The 21464-nt window shown below is 40.0% G+C and overlaps 1 protein-coding gene across 1 annotated transcript in view; it reads left to right on the top strand.

The window, feature by feature from the left end:
- Positions 1-4131: 4131 nt before the first annotated feature.
- The window catches only part of STAM (signal transducing adaptor molecule), a 60548-nt gene continuing 43215 nt past the window's right edge, over positions 4132-21464 (top strand). The window contains exons 1-2 of the mRNA XM_057732465.1: positions 4132-4388; positions 19519-19603. Of these exons, the coding sequence (XP_057588448.1) occupies positions 4349-4388; positions 19519-19603 (125 nt within the window). The 5' untranslated portion in view covers positions 4132-4348. The remainder of the gene's footprint in view (positions 4389-19518; positions 19604-21464) is intronic.

Here is a 21464-nt window from a genome sequence, read left to right on the forward strand (position 1 = left end):
CTGCTGTGCCCACTTCCTAGCTCAGGTCTTTTGAAACTGGAGGTTTTCTCTTCCTGCCTCTTGCAATGCTCAGTCCAGTATGCTGACACATAGGCGCTTCCCCGTAGGTGTTCTGGCCTGCAGCCTAACAACCCAGCCAACTGCCAGCATCCGTTGCCAGACATGTAAGTGCGCTAGCTTTCAAACTATTGCAGCCCCAGGTGTAGAGTCATCCCAGCTCTGAGCCAGCCCTGCCGACACTGTGTAGAGGACAGGCAAGCTGTGCGGGCAGAGCTCTGTCCACATTTTTGATTTGCAAGCAAAAGAAATGATTATTGTTGCCCTATTCATTAAGTTTGGGGTGGTTTTTATGTAGTAAAAGACACCTGGAACAGATATAGTACCATTAAGTGCTATGATAGAAACGGTCAATAATCAACTAACTAACAAACACTTATTACATGCCTATTACAGATCAGGTGCTGAGTTAGGAAAGGCTTTTGGGAATGGAAATTTGAGCAGAGGTTTAGAGAGGGCCTGGAATCAGAGCAGGAAAGGCAGAAAGAATTGCTTGTTTGAAGACATGGAAAATATAGGGGCATCAAAATGACTAAAGTAGAGGGTCTGAAAAAAGACTTTAAAAAAATGAGGGACTTCCCTGGTGATCCAGCGGTTAAGACTCCTCACTTCCACTGCAGGGGGTGCGGGTTTGATCCCTGATCGGTGAACTAAGATTCCGCATGCTGCTTGGTGTGGCCAGAAAAATAAAATAAAAATAAATAAATAAATAAAATTTTAAAATGAGATTTTTAGGGTCCAGTTCTGTAGGGATGTAATACTAAGGAATTAGTATTTAATTATTTATTTAATGAGTGTATTCCCCATAAGCTACACTCCTTGAAAGAGCTTTTATCCCTGTGATATTTCCAGCATCTAGTGTGGTACTTGGTACACATAAGGAGTTAATAAATATTTATTAAATGACTGAGTGACTAAAGAGCCATATGAGAATTTTAAAGGAATAACATAATCAGATTTATGTTTTAGAAAAATCATTCCAGCAGGGGTGAATAGTTTGGCGACAGGTAGGTGTATTAACTTGGCTGCCATAAGAATGTATTATAGACTGGGTGGCTTAAACAACAGAAATTTATTTATTTTTTACCATTCTGGAGGCTGGAGTCTGAGATCAGGGTGCCAGCACAGTCAGGTTCTGGGGAGCACTCTCTTCCTGGCTTGCAGATACAGGTGCCTTCTCATTTGTGTCCTCACATGGCAGAGAGAAGAGAAAAAGCAAGGTCTCTGGTGTCTGTTCTTATAACGGCACTAATCCCACCATGAGGGCCTCCCCTCATGTCCTCATATAAACCTAATTATCTCCCAAAGGCTCCATCTCTAAATGTCACCACATTAGGGGGCAGGACTTCAACATATGAATTTTGTGGGGACATGATTCAGTGCACAGCAGTAGGAAAGGAGAAAAACATAGTAGGAGATGAATGTACTAATTCATCTAAAGGATGATGAGAGCATGAACTAAAGTAGTGTTAGTAATGTTCCTAAGATATTTCTTTTCCTAAACCTTAAAATTATAGATTTTTCTTGGAGTATCTCCAATTGCATGTTGCTATCTTTTTTTTTAATGCAGAAGAATTTTCAAAATCAAACAAATGAAAAAAAAAGGGATTTAGCATTCTAAAATTAACCATAGAATTTAGTACACATATATTACAGAAACACTTGGAAGTGTCTCTACAATGTTTTAAAAACTATGGTAAAACTAAAACTGAAACTCGTGTAGTTTTAATGTTTTAAGGGATAATAATGGAAAGCTAACCTCAAAATACAAACCACCTGCACTTTTTCTACTTGGTTTTATGTTAAACAATATTTAAAATGTTTATTATTTGTAGCATATTAACCACAAAGGCCCCAAATAGCTATAATCATTCTTCTAGGTCAGAATACATGGATAATGCTATCAAGACTGATAGGTGTGTTATTACTTCACTATTTCCAGTACTCACATGTTGAGGATCAAGGCTTGAACAATTTGATCGCTAGCTTATTGGTGGCAACAGTTATTCAGTGAAGCACAAAGCACATCCAAATGCATCTTCATAAATATTTGGCTCTGATACAGGGCGATTATAATAATGTGCCCCAGACACTAATGCCGGGGAACTTGAGGTAGACAAGTTGTCACCTGATTCTGTCAGCCTAGTAATCAAGAACCTGTTTTTGAGAGAGAATGTTCTGCTTCCCATATCAATAATGATGTTTTGGAAGAATTTCATACTCGTCATAATGAGATACAAGCAAGTTTTGGTACTGGCTCCTTAAAATGTTAAGAACTGGTGGTACTAACATACCACAGTTTTTACATTGTTGTGTTAACCTTTTTTTCTTCTTTTGAAAGAAATACAGACTCATCACTAAAATATTTGGAAAAAATAAAATGCATGAACAAAATATCACAAATCTTGCCATTCAGAGATAACTGTAATATTCTCATCTATTTCCTTTCAGAATTTAAAAATTGGGGGTATTTTGTAATCTCATATGGTTTTGTAAGCTGCTTTTACAAACCTATGTATTTAGACATCTAAATAGATATGTAGATCTATATTATCACCTTTAATAGCTGGGGAGTTCTTACATTGTATACTACGATTTACTTGACCAAAACTAATTAAAACGATTACTGACACTTGTTTAGCGCTTACTATATGCTGGGCACCTAAGGGCTTCGTTTGCATGAATTCACTTGATCCTCACAACCTGATTATTATTCTTGCTTCATACAGATGAGGAAACTGAGGCGCCAGGAGGGAAGGAATTTGTTCAGTCCCTCAATGTTGGGCATTTTTGTTGTTAACAATACTCTGATATTATAAACAATGTTGCCATGAATTTCTTTGTTCATGTTCTTAATGTCTTTTGGATAAATTCCAAAAAGCAGAATCTTTGGGTCCAGTGGTAGTCACATTTTTTAAAGCTAGTTAGATACTTCCAAGTATTTCCCGTAGGGAGACTGTAATAATTTAATTCAACATTGTGAGTGTATGATTCCCCACATCCCTGATTCTTTTTCATCTTTGTTTGAATGACAAAAATGTATCTAAATGCTACTTCAACCTGCATTTTTCACTTTTAGAAATGGGACTTCTACTCTTGACGTATTTTTCTAAGCACTCTTCGTATTCCACAATACTTATCCGGTTGTCCACACGTTGTAAACGTTTACATGCTACATTCGGAAGTGCTCTAATTTTAGTAATTTACATAACTTCAACTTACATGCAAGATGCTCTAAGTTCCTTCCAAGAGGGATGCAAGCATCTCTAGAAGATGAGCCTTAAAATTCCTACAGGATATAATTTTCTTTTGCAAATAAAATTACCAAATGGTTTATTACGAATCACTAATCAATCGCTAGCTCCAGTTTTCAGTTTTCTTTTTTTGCTCGGTTTTCGGGGGGTGGGGGGCGGTTATCGTAGACCTTCTTGGGTTGTGCCACTGATTTTCCAATCACCGTGTTTGCTTAGTGATCGCACAGTTAGTCAGTAGGCGCCAACGCCCAGCCAGAAGCGCTTTCGCCAGAGCTCCCGAAGCGGGCGTTCGGGGCCTCTCGGGGAGATGCCAGCGCCGCCTCAGTCTCCGCGAGGAGCCGCGCGCCCGACACTCCCCTCCCGGGGATTCGGGCCAAGCCTCCCCGCTCACATGACTTCACCCGAGCAAGTTTCTTGTCACCGCAGGTAGCGAATTGAACTCACAGCCCTTATACTTAGATGCCCCCGAGGGAAGGAGTTCCCATCCTCTTTCCTAGGGACCGTCAAGTTGTGACAACAGACACAGCAGGGGAAAGAAAAACGGGGTCTCCCTCTACCAAACTCGACCCCTTTTCTTTCTGCTCAGCCTCTGATTCACGCCTGGGCGCGCTAGTCGGCTGCGGCGCGCCTGAAGGACCCCGTGCTCCGGAGGCTCTCGGCCAAGGCCAAAGCAGGAAACGCGGATATCACGGCCGCTCTCCCGTGTGGCTAATGGAAGGGGGTCCGGGCGGAGGGGGCGCTGGGGTTGGGCGGGTTTTGGCGGGGCAGGTGCCTGGCAGGTTCTGGGCAGGCGGCGCCGAGGGCGCGCAGATTCCCGACAGGCTCCGCGAGGGGGGCCTTCGCGGCTCCTCCGCTCTTGCCGCCGCCGCCGCTGCCGCCGCGGTCGCTGGGGGTCGGGGAGAAGAGGAGCTGTCGCGGACCCCGGAGAGCCCGCCGCGGTCGCTGTTTTTGCCTGAGGAGCCTTCCTTCCTCGGTCGCACCCTGACTCCCGTGGTGTCGAGGGGGAGTCCCTGCGGACACCTCTGCACGCAGTGGAGATGCCTCTCTTTGCCACCAATCCCTTCGATCAGGATGTCGGTAGGTGCTTCTGCAGCCCCCTGTCCACCCCCGGCGGACCGCGAGCCCGCTCTGCCCGGTCTCGGCGGACGGTCTGGCCCCCCCGGGCCGGGCCGAGTCCTGCCCCTTTCCCGAGGCTCTTTCTGTAAGAGTTTGGAGGAGGTGGGGGGCTTGGCGCATCCTTTTGGAAAGAAAGGGGACTGAGAGAGCCTGGGAAATGGGCCTTGATCTGGGGCTGTGGGTTCCGAAAGAACTGCTGGAAGGGTGCATGTCGAAGGCCGCGGAGGAACAGCTGCTGCAGCATCTGGTGCTGGGACGGGGCTTCTGGGAGGACAAGAGTCGGGAGCTAGGGAGTCTCAGCCAGCGTAGGATGATAAGCCCTATAATAGAGTGTTTCCCGGGACCCATGTCAAACCTTTGGAACCAGGAGAATGTTTTAGGTTAGCTACCTTAGAGGATTTAAAATTTGTTTTAGAAATTGTAAGGGGAAGAGAGAGCTTTTGGTTAGAGGTGGACTGTCAGAGATACTGGGAGAGAGAACCGAAGATGGAATACTTGGCGACAATATAAACGTAATTGAGGACCGGAGCCGCTGGGCTGCTTTCCTTGATTAGGTCTCAGTACTTTAAAGTGCGGAAGAGGACCTGGGATCTGAAAATGCTAATTTGTTCAGAATTTGAAGTGCTCTGATTTTGGTTTTCTGAATCATTGGTTTTAAGTACTGATCACACCAATTCAACAGGTTAGCTCTGTGTGTGTGTGTGTGTGTGTGTGTTTTCCTGGTCTGAGGGTAATAATTACAGAAGTTTGAGGTTTGAGTTTTCTGGGGAGAGAATTTTGTGGTGATTTGAATGCACTTAGGAACTGCCTTGGCACACACATATGGCATGAAAGCAAGTTAAATACCGTGTTTAAATACTAAAGGCGAATAAGGACAACTTTATGGAGTTGCATTGTATGTCTTTGTATATTTTAATGACAAAAGGTTTGAATTTTGCTTTTTAACTTCAACGTACAGTCTGCCACTGAAGCTTGAAGGTTTGGGTTAAGACTAGAAAAGGCTTCAGTCCTATCTCTGCCACAGCCTAGCTCAGAGTGGCATCATGGGCAGGTTGCTGAAGCCCTCTGAGTCCCGATCTCCTCATCTTCAAGGAGAGGAAAAACACATTCTGTTTGTGGTTCAGTGAAATAATACGTGTTAGAGGGGCCTCCTACAGTGCCCTTAGATGGTAGGCACCCACTAAATGATAGCTTTTTTTTTGTTCCAATTTAAATGAATATCCTGAATCTTATCAGTGAATGGAACTTTAGAGATCACCAGTAGTATTTAATAATCGGGAAGTTACATTTAACTTAATAAGCACTTAGCACACACTATTTACAGGACTCTGCTCAGTGACATCACAGACAGAGTGATGAGTAAGACGTAGTTGCTGCTCTTAAGCAGTTTTATAACTTCCTACATTAATTTCCAGGGCAAATGCTTATTTTATTGTAATATTAAATAACTAATTATTTATTAACAGTATCTTAATACCTGCTTCTTCTGTTTCCAGCACCTTGATCTAGTTTTCATGGTCATATGTAATCTGGCTTTCAATCACCCTTATGTCCTGTTGCCTTTTGAACCCACATTTCCATTGGATTCTTAACATCACACCTTTCCCAGTACCTATGCCACCCAGTTCAGACACAGGCTCCTTCTTGCTTCTATACGTTTGCTTGTATTATGTCTTCTATCTTTCTAAATATCTTTATGATTAAAGGCCAACTCAGCATCCAGCTCATACCTGAATCATGTCCTGATTACTCTAACCTAGGGTTTCTCATTAGCGACACTGTGGACGGTTTGGATGAGATAAATGTCTTTGGGTCTGTCCTCTGCAACGAAGGGTGTTTAGAAGCACCCCTGACCTTTCCCCGCTAGATGCCAGTGGCACCTCTCCCCACCCAAACCCCAGTTATGATTTAAAACACCTCCAGACATAGCTCAATGTCTCATGTGGGCACAAAATAGCTTCCAGTTGAGAAGCACTGCTCTAGCCCACTGTAATCTCTACCCTTTTCAAAACTCCTGCAACACTCTTTGTCTTTACCGAATTATTTCACATTAAAGATAGTCATATCTTATACTCCTTAACTCTTTTATTGGTTGCCACAGAGTAGGTGCTTAATAAAATTTGTTGAATTGAAAATGTGTCAGTTGAGCCTGCTGGATGGTGAGCTTCTTGAGAGTAGGAACATTGTTTTGCTCCAGAAAAGCTTACTTTTTGTTTTGTTTTGTTTGCTTGTTTTTGGCCTCGCCGCCTTATGGCTTGTGGGATCTTAGTTCCCCATTGAACCTGTGCCCTTGGGGATCATGTTTCCTTTGAAGAAATCCCTAAATATGTTATTAGAATGTGAGCTCCATGAGGACAGGGATTTTTGTTTGGTTTGTTCACCACTGTATCCCCAACATGTAGCCCAGTGTCTGGCACTGATAAACATGCAGTGAACAGTTATCAAATGCATGAATCTCATTTTGGATGTTATATTTCTTGCTAAGTTCAACTCTCGAATTATAAAGATAACTCATTCCATCAAGCTTTTAGTATTTCAAAGTCCCTGGTGACTTCCATCTTGCCAAATCCATCGGTCAGTTCCTAGTCCATTTCTTTGTTGATCTCTTAGCATTCCTCTTTGATGTACTTTATTCACTTGGTTTCCAGGACACCAAACTTTTTCTGATTTTCTACTTAGCTCTTTTTGGTCTTTTTGTCTTCTCCTTTTTGTGACTTCCAGATGTTCAGTTCTAGAACTTCTTTTTTGATATTTTTCCCCCTTGGAGTCTGAGGAGGCAATTTAGGTTCACTTTAAGAATTCCAACTCTGGAGCTACACTACCTGAACTCGATTCCCAGGTTTGCTGCTGAGCAGCAGTGCAACTTAGGGCTAGTTGCTTAGATACTCTGTGCCTCAGTGTCCTTATCTGTAATATGGGACATAGAGATAATAATAGTTCTTGGTTTCCTCCCCAGACCTGCTCCTTCCTTCATCCTGTCTCTTTCAGTAGATGGCAGCGTTGATATTTACGGTCACTCATCTCTAGTGATGACTCTAACCAGGAGTCATCACTGATTCTTCTTTGTCCTTCACCCTCCACATCCATACTGTCAGCAAGATCTTCTGGCTCCACTTTAAAAATATATCCAGAATCTCATCACTTCTCCTTCCCTCCTCACTATTATCTTGCTGCAGTCATCGTTCTCTCTTTCATAGACTGTGGCAGGTGCCTTCTAGTAGGCTTCTTTGCTACCACTCTTGCTCCTACCAGTCAGTTCTCATTTACAAAGGTCAGCGATCTTTTAAAAGTCTTAGATACTGTCATTTACCTGCTCAGAACCTTCCAGGAGCTTCCCATCCCACTTACAGGGAAATGCAAGTTCCTTAGTGTGGCCCACCATCTGGCCCTTCCTGATTACAGTCTCCAAACACTCTCTCTCATTCTAAGCTTCTTGGGTCTGGATACGCCAAGCTCATTCCTGCCTCTGTATCTATATCGTGCTGTTTTCTTTGCCTAGGCTATTCTTCCTCCAGGTATTTGAAGGTCTTGATGTCCCTCACATCATTCAAAACTCTGTTCAAATGAGTTTCTAAGAGAGTCTTTCCCTAATTACCGTCTGTAAAAAATATCCATCTTTACCCTCTCTGTGTCCTTGTTCCATTTTATGTTTCTTTATAGTACTCAACTACCTCACATTGATTGATTGATTGATTGATTGTCTCCTGTGTAGAATATAAATTGCACAAGGACGAGAACTTTTCATTTCTCTTCCTAGTACCTTACTGACAGTGTCTGGTACATAGTGAGGAGTCAATAAGTATTTATTAAAGAAGGAGTTATTGATATCTTGCTATCTCTCCAGTTTTGCTTATCTATTTGGTGTTCTACTATTGCCTAAAAAATCAACCTATCAGAAAACTGAACTTATCTTTCCAGTCTGGTTCTTCCTTCATTATGTGGTTATTTTATAGTGTTTTAATTATCTTGCTTTGAAACCCAAGAGGCATCTTTGAATCATTACTCTGCCGCTGCCAAATCATCATGTCTCTGTGTTTGTAATAGTACATTTGCATTCCTAGTCACGCTTCTTTGGACCAGCTCAGAGCCTACAGACCTGGACATGTTTTTAGTCTGCTTTGCTAGCCCAGTCAATATCAAACCACAACCTGTTCAGTCATAAAAGTCAATGTCACATTCTTCTCCTGCAGTTTAGTGTGATGGAACGAGCTTACTTGGGCTTTGGGTTTAAATTGCAGGTGCAGCATTTGCTCTTAGTAAGTCGGCAAAATATGGACATAGGCAAGTATAGAACCCTTCTGAGTTTACTTTCCACTTTTGTGAATAGGGATAAACATATCTACCTCATGGAGTTGCTATGAGGAACACTTAAAAAGCACATGACATTCTAATTCTTTGCTGGAGTCGAATATTCCAATTCAGCATGTTCCAACTTTTCTTCTCAAGTTTGCTTTTCCTCTGCTCTCATGACTGGTACTTCAGTTTACTTAGTCACATATGTCAAGCACCTGAGAGTCGTTCTTAAATTCTGTACTTGTAATTTTCTACATCCCCACAGCAGATATATACTGTGTGCTGTGTGCCAGGCACCCTGAACTTGCCCTCAGGAGTTCTGGTGCTGCCGTAGTCTGTGCTTCTCCTCTTAATCGCTCCTGAGTCTGTTCATCTGTCCCTCCATTCACGCCGCCCATCCTTTTTGTTCTCATCGCCACTGCCCGGGCAGGTTTAGCTTGCTCTCTTAGGAGAGTCCAAGAGCTCTGTTATCCCTGCCTCCAGTCTGTCCCCAGTCATTTTGTAGGTGACAGTGGTATTTCTAAAATGTAAATGTAATCATATGGCTCCTCTGATTAAAATTGTTCAGTGAATCTACAGCTTTTCATAGGAATTTGAACTTTTCAGGGTAGCATATAAGACATTGTAGCATTTGGCTCCTTTTTTACCTCTTCAGCCTGTACTCTTTTCCTCAAGGTGTATTTCCTCACTGATTTTACACCATGGCTTTTTCACTTGTGGATTCTCTGAAGTGGTGTACTTTTCTCTTCATTAGTCACCATTAAGGTTGTTTGGAGGAGATGATGTATGGAAAGCACTTAGCCCAGTACCTGCCTTGTAGTATGTATGCAAGGGATACATTGTAACTCCTCTTATAATCAAGTTAGAGGCGATTGGGAGCCTTTGGGGGCTACTCAGATTCTAAGGAGTGGAATAAGTTACTGTAAAAACACACTCAGGAGAAAAATGTGAAAATCCAGAATACAAGTCTGTTAAAGGTCTGATATCCACTGTTAAAGTTACTGTAAAAACACACTCAGGATGAAAATGTGAAAATCCAGAATACAGGTCTGTTAAAGGCCTGATACCCACTGGGTTAAGAAATTTTGTGCTCGTCGTTTCACAGAATACAGGTCTGTTAAAGGCCTGATACCCACTGGGTTAAGAAATTTTGTGCTCGTCGTTTCTTCTGTTCCTGTTTTACTTCTCCTGTAAGCTAGTCTTTCTAATGTCTGTAGGTTTTCATTTCTATTTTGTGCTCTTTTCTGAGATGCTTTCATGCTGTTCCTTTGACACCTACTTTTCTTTCTGGTTAGAAGAGCTTCAGATTGCTCTTCCAATAGAATTTCCAGTGGCCAGGAGGGACAGGGATGTTAGGTAAAACAAATGTTTTTGAAAAATTGATTCCAATAATCTCAAGAGGGTAATTTCTTTAGGACTTGCTTTTTCCATTGGCCATTTTTGATGAACTTTTATGTCCCAAACTGACTGAATGTTAGTCTTTTTCCACATAGCCTGAACATGACGGGCAGTCATCCTGCCAGCATTTCTCACCTCCCCAAATCTTTGGCAGTCATAAATTTTGAGAAAATCAAAAGTAGCTGCTTATCAGAAAAAAAGTGCTTCAGTCCATTGAGAAGACTACTGAAATTCAAATGAGGCTCAGTGTGTGGTTTTTCTGGATACTGCTAGGCAAATTTCTCAATCTCTTTTTGCATATAAGGAAAAGAATAATCTGAGGACAAAATGAGATCATTATGAAGCTTTGAATTCCTTAGAAGTAAGTCTTTGTTATTTGCCCGCACACCGTGTTTTTATCTTAGAAAATACATAGTTTTGAATTCATTTGCTATTCACAAAGCCATGTTGAACTGCTACTGGTAGTTTATATTTTTCTGATTTAAAAAGTATTTGTTGTTTTACAACTTAGGGGAATCGTGCTGTAGCTCTTGATCTTGAGGCACATCAATAAATAATGTGCACAGTTTTAGAGTTCTGAAATGGATTGCGTATCTGATCTGTGTATGTAAGTTTGAGTCAGATCCTGATCTTGTTTACGCATAGGAGAATGTTTAGCATAATATCTGCTAAATGATATATATACCAGACGCTCCTCAGTACGCCTTAACTCAGATCATCCTTAGTTAGGATAATAGACAATTTGTATTTGATCTGACATAAGCTTGTCATTTCTAGTTAACTATTTACTTTTTAATAAGTTAAGTTTTAATAAGCTTAACTGTTTTTAAATAAAGTGATAGGTTTTAAGGTTTATGTGTTCTTTTTAAAAAATGCACTAAGCTTTTAAAAAAATCTGCTTCGCTGCCAGTCAATGAGGCTGATGAATTATTTATTTAAGTGCATTACCAGATCAGAGTGATAACTTGCTTTCCTTTTCTAAGATGAAGTACAGTCACCCCTCAGTATCTGCAGATGTTCAAGTCCTTTGTATAAAAGAGCATAATGTTTTCATATAACCTATGCATATCCTCAAATATACTTTATTTTATTTTTTTAACTTTATTTTTTTGGCTGTGGGATCTTAGGTCCCCGACCAGGTATTGAATCTGTGCCCACTGCAGTGGAAGCATGGAATCCTAACCACTGGACTATCAGGGAATTCCCCTCCCATATACTTTATTATTTATTTTTTTATTTTTTTAAAGAACTTTTATTGCTATGCAATTGACATACAATAAACTGCGTATATTATACTTTAAATCATCTCTAGGTTACTTGTAATACCTAATAAAATGTAAATGTTATGTAAATAATTGTAAATACAATGTAAACACCATGTGAATAGTTGCCCACACACAGCAAATCCAAGTGTTGCTTTTTGGAACTTTTTTTCTGACAATTTTTGACCTGTGGATACTAAATCTGCAGACTGTAAATGTTAGACTGGAAGATGTTGTTCAGAATGTCTCACTCTGTCTTCTTGGGCTTCAAAGGTATTGGGGGTTTATGGGGCAAGGCTCTGGGACACCTCAATTAGAGCAATTCCACTTAAATTTACTTCACATATTGGGTTTCCTTTAAGACAGATTTTTCTTATAAAAGAGATTGTTGAATAATAAAGAATTTTAGTAATCTTTGTCCCTTTTTTTCTGGAAGGGAACCTCTAAATCCTTGGAATTTCCTAAGTGATAAGAGCATCTTTTTTTTTTTAACAAATTTATATAGTCAGTTAGTTAGTTATTGTCTGTGTTGGGTCTTCATTGCTGCACACGGGCTTTCTCTAGTTGCAGTGAGCAGGGGCTACTCTTTGTTGTGGTGCATGGGCTCCTTATTGTGGTGGCTTCTTTTGTTGCATAGCACCTCTTGGTGCGTGGGCTTCAGCAGTTGTGGCACAGGGGATCAATAGTTGTGGCTCACGGGCTTAGTTGCTCCATGGCATGTGGGATCTTCTTGGAGCAGGGCTCAAACCCATGTCCCCTGCATTGGCAGGCGGATTCTTAACCACTGCGCCACCTAGGAAGCCCAGGAGTACCTTTCTTATTCATGGTGGGTTCCTGGGATAATACCTTGGTTTATGCTAGTGAGATGACTCAGCGTGGGGGCTGGTGGCTCCAAAAAGACTAACCTTGTCATAAGATGGCTAGGGCTTTGATGATGTCAGCTAGACCTCCAGAAAGGGGAAGGAGGCCTGGAGACTGAGTTCCAGGAGGCGGCCAATCATTCAATCAAACATGGCTTCATAATGAAACCCCAATAAAAATTCAGGACACCAAACCTCCGTTGAGCTTCCTGGTTGGTGATACACACTGATGTTCCAGGAAGATGATGAGTCCTGAGGACACAGAAGCTTTGCATTTGAGAGCGCTCCCTGTGTGTATCTCTTCATTGGCTGGTTGACATTTGTATCTTTTATAATAAAACTGTAATCGTAAGTGCTTTTCTGAGTTCTGTGAGTTGTTATAGTGAATTATCGAACCTGAGGGAATAGTGGAGACCCTCGAATTTGTAGCCAGTTGGTCAGAAGTGCATGTGGCCTGGGAACCCCAGAACTGGTTTCTTGTGTCTGAAGTGAGGGGTGACTTGTGGAGCTCTGTACCCTCAACCTGCGAAGTGTGTGCTAGCTCCGGGTAGTTAGTATCAGAATTACATTGTAGAGGGTTTCTGCGTTGAAAAGTAAAATCTGAAAACCATTGAAGTGGATGCTCTTAAAGGTTTATGTTTCTATGACTTGTATGCATTCATATTGCAGTTACATAATTAGATTTATTATTTAGTGAGCATTTAGACTGGAAGCATGACTATTGAGAGAATTACCCAAAGTAGAAATTGCTATTTTCAAGGGATTTACAATTAGGGAAGCTTGAATAGGTCAATTTTTTTTTTAAGCTCTTTATTGGAATATATTTGCTTTACACTCTTGTACCAGTTTTTGAGGTACACCAAAGTGAATCAGCTGTATTTATACATATATCCCCATATCCCCTCCCTCCCGCAACTGCCCCCCACCCCCCATCCTGGCCCTCTAAGGTATCTCCCATCATCAAGTTGATCTCCTTTTGTTAGAACAGGTCAGTTTGACTCAGTTATCCTCTTAGCGTACCTGCCAGTGAGAACAAATTAAACAGCATTTGCTTTCAAAGTAACCCATTTAGTTTCCAGAGTAATGTTGAGGTTTTCGTTATATTTTCTTCTTTTCCCTTTTCCAAACCATTTTTACATATTGGCAATAGATTCATTTTTTTTTCTAAAAGTCCAGCTCTGATCAGATTGTTTCCTTGCTCAAAATTTTCTTGGCTTTCTGGTGTTTCTTGAATTAAGACAAATGCCTCATTTTGTATTTGGATCTTTGGGTGCTTCCTACCTTTCACAAAGTAGTCTCAATTTCAGCCAGCTCACATTCTTCTTTGTACTTCTCTTCTGTTTTCATAACTTCACTGTATTCACTTAAATAGAAATGAGTTCATTATTAATCCTGTTCTCTTCTGTCTTAGTTTCTAAATACATTAAGAAGCTTTTGCTGATACTCCTTTTCTCTCCTCCCAGGTCTTTACCTTTTTTTCAGCTTGCTTTAGGCTTTGCATTTTTTCTGTGATACTTTTTCTAGCTATATTCAGGTCTCTATCTGCTAATTTCATTTTCCTTTTTCAGAGTCTAAGCTGCTTCATATAGGGTCTGGTCTAGACTAGAAACATTCCATTTTGTTGAATATCTGTGCAGCTTTTGTAATTCCCTGCAAATAAGTCAGCTTGCCAAGACCTCAGATGTTTTGGACATTTGTGTTAATTCTTACACAGGAATTAATTTGTGTGAATAAACTGCGTTTAGAAAATGGTAGGTTGATTGAGTGTAGATACCCTGCCTACCAGTACCTGTTGGTTTATCACCCACTGCCTCCTTATTATTTATTCTATGACTTACTCTCCAGTGGCGGGATGACTAGCTGGTAGGTGCTGTATGCCTTGGGGCTGTGATATGGATCAGGTATTGCAAGCCTACAAAGAATTTGGACAGAGTTGGCTGCTTTGTATTTTCAGCTTTTATACTGACTATGACTGACCTCCAGTTCTCAGTAGTAAGTCAAAATGGGGAAATAAGTGTTGCCTGTGGAACCAGGCAACAGGGCATTGAGGGGAATGGGGATCAGGAATTTCGTTATCTCATCACCAAGACCTGTCATTAGAGGTAAGAACCTTGGTGTGGATCAGGCTTTCCACCCCCAAACCATCTCAGCTTAAAAAAATGGAAATGTCAGTGAAGATCTTGGGGTTGCTGTCTTTCAACGTATCTGTTATTGGAGTTACAGCGCTCCAGTCAAGACAGGTTACCTTCTACTTTGGTATAGTTTTTGTTTCAGAAGGTAACAGTTATTTCTTTTAGAAGTTTTTTTCCTCTTACATAGCTCTTGTTTGTTCTAAATTGCTTTCTTCTGTGTTGGATTTGCTAATATTTTGTTGAGGATTTTTGCATCTATTTATATTTTCCTGAGAGATATTGGACTGTAGTTTTCTTTTCTACTAACGTCTTTGTTTTTAGTACTAGGGTAATCTTTGTTTTTAGTACTCTCCTTGTAGAATGAGTTAGGAAGTATTCCCTCTGCTTCTGTTTTCTAGATGAGGTGGTAGAGAATTAGTATAATTTCTTCTTTAAGTGTTTGATAGAACTCACCATTAACCTATCTGTGCCTGGTGTTTTCTGTTTTGGAAGGTTGCTAATTACTCGTTCAATTTCTTTAATGGATACAGGCTTATTCAGATTGTCTGCCTTTTCTTGTTTGTGTTTTGGCCGAGATGTCTTTCGAGGACTTGCCCGTTTTTCCTAGGTCATCAAATATGTGGGCATAGAGTTGTTCATAATTACTATGTGTTTTTATTCAACACCAGCAAGCAGTTCTTCAATTTTCAGTGAACACTGACTAGCTGTCCCACATATTTAGCTCAACTCTGACACTATCTATCTACCTAGAGAGAGTATCAGATCCACTGGTTAAGGGCTCAGTCCCACAAGACTGCCCTCACTACCCTCTTCAGGTGCTGGTCCAGGATGTTACTGTGCTTCTGACTGGCTACAAATTGGAGGCTTCCATGATTCTCTCAATACTGTTCACCCATAATATTCATTTCATATGTATCCTTTTTATGTCCATGAAATCTGTAGAGAGGTCCCCTCTTTCATTTCTGATATTAATAATTTGTGTTTTCTCTCTCATTCTTTTTTTTTTTTTTTTTTTTGGTTAGTCTGTCTATCAATTTCATTGATCTTTCCAAACAACCAGTTTTTAGTTGTACTGATTTTTCTCTTTTCAATTTCATTGATTTCTGCTCTAATTTTTTTCCTTTTGCTTACTTTGGATTTAGTTTCCTCTTCTAGTTTCCTGAGGGGGCAGTTTATGTTAGAGATTTTAGATCCTCTTTTCTGATGTATATATTCAGATTTTCCACTAAGCACTGATATCAAATGCCTCCCACAAATTCTGATAGGTTGTACTTTCATTTTTGTTTAATTCATAATATTTTAGTATTTCTGTTTCTTTGACCTGTGTATTATTTAGAAGTGTGCTATTTAATCTTCACATATTTTGGGGTTTCCCAGCTCTTTTTGTTAATGATTTCTAGTTTAATTCCATTGTAGCCTATGAACAAACATTGTATGATTTTTAGTTTTTTAAAAAATATGTTATGATGTGTTTTATGGCCTAGAATATGTCTGTTTTGGCGAATGTTCCAGATGAGCTTGAGAAGAATGCATTCTGCTCTTGCTGGATGAAGTAGTCTATGGATGTCAATTATATCCGATTGATGGTGTTGTTGAGTTCAGCTGTGTCCTTAAACTGGTTTTCTGTCTACTGGAACTGTCCGTTTTTGAGAGGGGTGTTGAAGGCTCCAGCTATAATACTGGCTACATCTGTTTCTTTTTGTGTGTGTTATTTTGAGACTCTGTAGTTAGGCACATGCATGTTAAGCATTGTTGTCTTCTGTGAGAATGGACCCCTTTACCATTATGTAATGTCTCTGTCCCTGGTAATTTTCTTTGTCCCAAGGTTGGCAAAAGAAATTAACCACTTCCTTGTGATGAGTGTTAGCATGGTATATCTTTCTCCATCCCTTTACTTTTAATCTATATGTGTCTTTATATTTAAAGTGGGTTTCTTGTAGATGACATATAATTGGATCTCATTTTTTGATCACTCTGACAATGTCTGTATTTAGACCATTAACATTTAACATGATTATTGATATTGTTGGATTAATATCTACCATATCTGTTATAATTTTCTAGTTGTAGCCCTTGTTCTTTGTTCCTGTTTCTTATACTTACCCCCCTGCCTTTTGTGGTTTTACCTGAGCATTTTATATGATTCCATTTTCTCTCTTTTTTTTTAGTGTATCAGTTATACTTTTTTTCCCTCTACTTTCGGAGTTTACAGTGTACATTTACAACTAGTTCAAGTCCACTTTCAAATAACATTGTACCACTTTACTAGTAGTACAACTCACCTTCTTGTAGCAAAATATTCCTAATCTTTCTCTTTTGTTCCTGGTGTCCTTGCTGTGATTCATTTCACTTTTACACACGCCTGCACACACACACATGTGTATACATATCTCCTAGATTCTCTCCCTGGAGAACTTTTTAAAACATTTCTTGCAAGGCCAGTCTGCTGGTAACAGATTCTCTCAATGTTGCTTAATTTGGGAAGTCTTTATTTCTCCTTTCCTTGTGAATTTCACAGGGTATGTAATGCTAGATTGGTGGTTATTTTCTCTTAACACTTTCATTCCATTCTCTCCTTGTTTGCGTGGTTTCTGAGATGTCAGGTGTAATTGTTGTTTACTTCTGAATAGGAAAGATTTTTTTTCTGCTGGTTTTTTTATTTTTTCATCTTTGATTTTCTGCAGTTTGAATATGATATGCCTAGGTGTAGAGGTTTGTTTGTTTGACATGTATTGTGCTTGGTGTCCCTGGAGCTGCCTGGACCTGTGGTTTGGTGTCTGACATTAATTTGGGGAAACTCTGAGTCATATTTTGCTTCACATATTTCTTCTGTTTCTTTCTCTCTTTCTTCTCTGGTGTTCCATTTATGCCTTTGTTACAGCTTTCATAGTTTCCTGCATTCCTGGGTAATCTGTTCCAGTGTGGTTGTCCCCCCACCCCCACCAGTCATTTTTTCTCTTTGCTTTTCAGTCTTGGAAATTCCTATTGACATATCCTCAGGCTCAGAGATTCGTGCCTCAGCTGTGTCCAGAGTGCTGATGAGCCCATCAAAGGCATTTGTTTCTCTTATGCTATTTTGACCTCTCGTATTTTTTTTTTGATTCTTTTTTAGAATTTCCATCTCTCTGCTTACCTTGTCCATCTGTTCTTGCATGTTACCTCCTTTTTCCATTAGAGCTCTTAGTTTATTAATCACAGTCTTTAAAATTTCTGGGCTGATAATTCCAACATCCTTGTCATGTCTGAGTCTGGTTCTAATACTAGTCTGGTCTCTTCCAGTAGTGGTCTCTGCCTTATAGTGTGGCTTTCCGGAAGCTGGATACGATGTACTTGATGAAGGGGCACCAGCTTTTAGTGATGTGAGGATCGGGTACCCATAGTCCCGTGATTAGGGCTCAGTGAGCCTCTGCCCCGGGGTGTGAATTTTCATGTGCTTCTCAGTGTCCATCCGCTGCTCTCCTGTAGGTGGCACGGGATGGCTACAGTGGGCTGGAGTTGGATATTCCCCTTCTCCCATGTGGAAGGCTAGAGCAGGCTGGAGTTGGAATAATCTCTGATAAAACCGTAGTTGCTTAGGTGCTGATAAAGTAATTTCTCTTGAGAATAGACCTTGTTAAGAAGCGAATACTCTGGTGTATTTCAAAATGGTCAGTTTCTCTGCCCCTGCTGGAAAAATAGAGGAAATTTTCTGTGATATTCACCTTGAGAACCTGGAAGAACCCATGGAAGTAAAACTCACAGAAATGTGGGGACTCCCCTAAGCCTAGGCTTCTCTGGAGCTTAGCTCTCAGACTTGTGCGCACTTCTCTTCCGACAGTTTGTCAGTTTCAGTTTAGATTTTTGTGCCCTGATACTGGTCCCTGGTGATGTTTCTGCTCATGGGCTTCTGCTCTGTTAAGCTGTGATTCTGTGTATCCACCTATCTATATGTCTAATTTTGGGGGCAGCACTTTGCCCTGTGACCTCACTTTTGAGGGATCTAAGAAGAGTGGTTGATTTTGCACTTTGTTTCGTGTTTTACTTGTTAGGATGAAGTGAATACTGGCAAGCTTCTTACATGCCAGACTGGAAAACGGAAGTCATTGCTTATTTTTGGTACCTAAGTCTCAAGTATACCTGGTGTCTCCTTATCTAGAAAAAATTTGCTTTACCTGCAGAAAGTAAAACCATCACTCATCTGCTCTGACAGGGAGAGGTGATTGCTAGAGCCCTTGAGTAAGGAAGTAAGTAGGGACTACCTACATTTCAAACAGCGTTAAGCCATTTTGCTAACGTGCAAGCCTTCTTTTTCATCTTCATTCTCAATTGAAGACATTCTTTCTGCTACCAGTACTTGAATTTTCTGAGGATTCGACAGACTGGTTCTTAAACTTTTTTCTTACTGCCAGTACAGGATTCACCTTTCTTGGGTCTTCTAAGTAGTTTACCATGTGTCAGTGTTGTCCTATAGCTTTTGAGATATTGTTGCTTTTATTGCTTCTCATGTTTTCCTTATCCTTGTGTGTTTGTGTTTTAAAAAAAAAAAAATTCCTTTATTGTAATTAAGAAAGGGATCTAAATTAGATGATTTGGTTCAATCTGCCAAAACTTTATTGTTTTTTTTTTAACTTGTTAAGTTTTTATTTAAGGGAAAATATTCAGTTAAAGCTTGGTTCCCCACCCCCCAAAAAAAACCCAATAAAATTAACAAAACTAGGTAGTTAATTAATTTAATTACTGGAAACATTTTGATGGAGATCTGTGCCTAGTCATATTCCTTCGCTGGCAAGTAAAACTAAGAATTATGTGATAATGAAAGTATTCCTTATTTTAGTCTTTCTGCTTTCTGTATGCAGAAAGAGCTAGGGGTGTTGTGTGTGTGTGTGTGTGTGTGTGTGTGTTTATTTATAACCAAAAAAAATAAGTGGCCTACGTTAATACTAAGAAACAAATTAAGTATAAATGGGGAGAATAATTGTGATAGGTAATAAAGATGCCCCACCTTCTTTTAAAGATGGACTTAAATGTTGCATTAACCAGATGTTGACAACTATTGTGATTCTTTGATATTTTGATTATATGGCAGTTTAGTCATATGAATGTGATCATTTACCACTTCAAGATTTTTAAAAATAATATTTCTGTGATTTCTTTTTATAATATACAGAGAAAGCAACCAGTGAGATGAATACTGCTGAGGATTGGGGCCTCATTTTGGATATTTGTGATAAAGTTGGTCAGTCTCGCACAGGGTAAGTGTTGCAGAGTTTCAAAGGATTTTTATTTATTCTTCCTGTTTATTAATGTGAATAAAACAAGAGTTAGAAGGTAAAGCATATCATGATCACAGTTTGGTTTAAAAAGAGAATGTTTTCACTGGTGAGACTGGAGGAATCATCCCGTGTAGGTTACTCCTTGTAACCAGTAGGGGCAGCATGACTGGTAACAGTGTTGATACTTACATGTTATTCACCCTTGTCCATATTTGCCTCCTGAAATCTAGCTTTTCCCACTGATTTTTTAAAAAAATTTTATTGAAGTATAGTTAATCTACAGTGTTGTGTTAATTTCTGCTGCACAGCAGAGTGATTCAGTTACACATATATTCTTTTTCATATTCTTTTCCATTCTGGTTTATCACAGGATATTGAATATAGTTCCCTGTGCTCTACAGCAGGACCTTGTGTTTATCCATTCTCTATATAATAGTTTGCATCTGCTCATCCCAGACTCCCAGTCCATCCCTCCCCCCACCCACCCTTGGCAACCTCAAATCTGTTCTCTATGTCTGTGAGTCTGTTTCTGTTTCATAGATACGTTAATTAGTGTCATAGTTTAGATTCCATGTGAGTGATATCATATGGTATTTGTCTTTCTCTGGCTTACTTCACTTAGTGTGATAATCTCTAGGTCCATCCATGTTGCTATAAATGGCATTATTTCATTCTTTTCTATGGCTGAGTAGTATTCCAGTGTATATATGCACCACATCTTCCTTATTCCCCTGTCGATGGATATTCAGGTTGCTTCCATTCCCACTGATGATTAAAGTCATCAATGATTTCTCAATTACCAAGTTTTTTGGTTCTGTGTTCTTTTCTTCTTTGTCACATCTGCCCATTCAATCCACCTAATCAGTGACTATTGAAAGAGATAGTTTTAGGGAAATAAAATGGTAAACTTTTTGGCATACAGATTCTTTGATAATACAGGGCTTTCTAAACAGTGCAGCAGGGGGATTAACTGGTATACCGAGTAATGGTTTCCTTCATTCCTGGGCTAATAACGTCCAGTTGTTAGTAGCCACATTTACCCCTTTGTGCCACACAAATATTATCTTATTTACATACTTTCATGTGAAGAATGTTTGGGAAAATTTCTGTATTATACTAGATTCTTCTGGTGGTTAGGGTTAGGGTTAACTCTGATGGTGCCTTCTCTGGCTCTTCTTCCTTCCTTTTTTTTTTTTTTTAAATTAATTAATTGATTGATTTTTATTTTATTGGCTGTGTTGGGTCTTTTTTGCTGTGTACGGGCTTTCTTTAGTTGCAGTGAGTGGGGGCTACTCTTTGTTGTGGTGCATGAGCTCCTCATTGCTGTGGCTTCTTTTGTTGTGGAGCATGGGCTCTAGGCGTGTGGGCTTCAGTAGTTGCAGCACATGGTCTCAATAGTTGTGGCTCACGGGCTCTAAAGTGCAGGCTCAATAGTTGTGGCACATGGGCTTAGTTGCTCCGCGGCGTGTGGGATCTTCCTGGAGCAGGGATCAAACCTGTGTCCCCTGCATTGGAGGGTGGATTCTTAACCACTGCACCACCTAGGAAGCCCCTTGCTTCCCTTCTAAACTTTCTTTGGTCCACTTTTTTACCTGATAGTTTTTCTTTTGAAATCTCACAGCTTCCATGTAACTTTATATGACATCTGTATTTTTAGCTGATTCTCCTTCTCAAGCACTAGTCCAGTGGATGCAGCATAATTTCTGAATATCACACTGTATAACCCTCAATCTCACATCTAGAATCCTAAACTCATGTCTCTTTTGCCTTAAACCTACATTCCCTCCTTTGTCCCCCGTTTCTGTTAATGACAAGGTTATTCTTTCATTCACACCTAAAA

The sequence above is a fragment of the Hippopotamus amphibius genome, chromosome 4 (assembly GCF_030028045.1).
Source record: "Hippopotamus amphibius kiboko isolate mHipAmp2 chromosome 4, mHipAmp2.hap2, whole genome shotgun sequence".
Lineage (NCBI taxonomy): Eukaryota > Metazoa > Chordata > Mammalia > Artiodactyla > Hippopotamidae > Hippopotamus > Hippopotamus amphibius.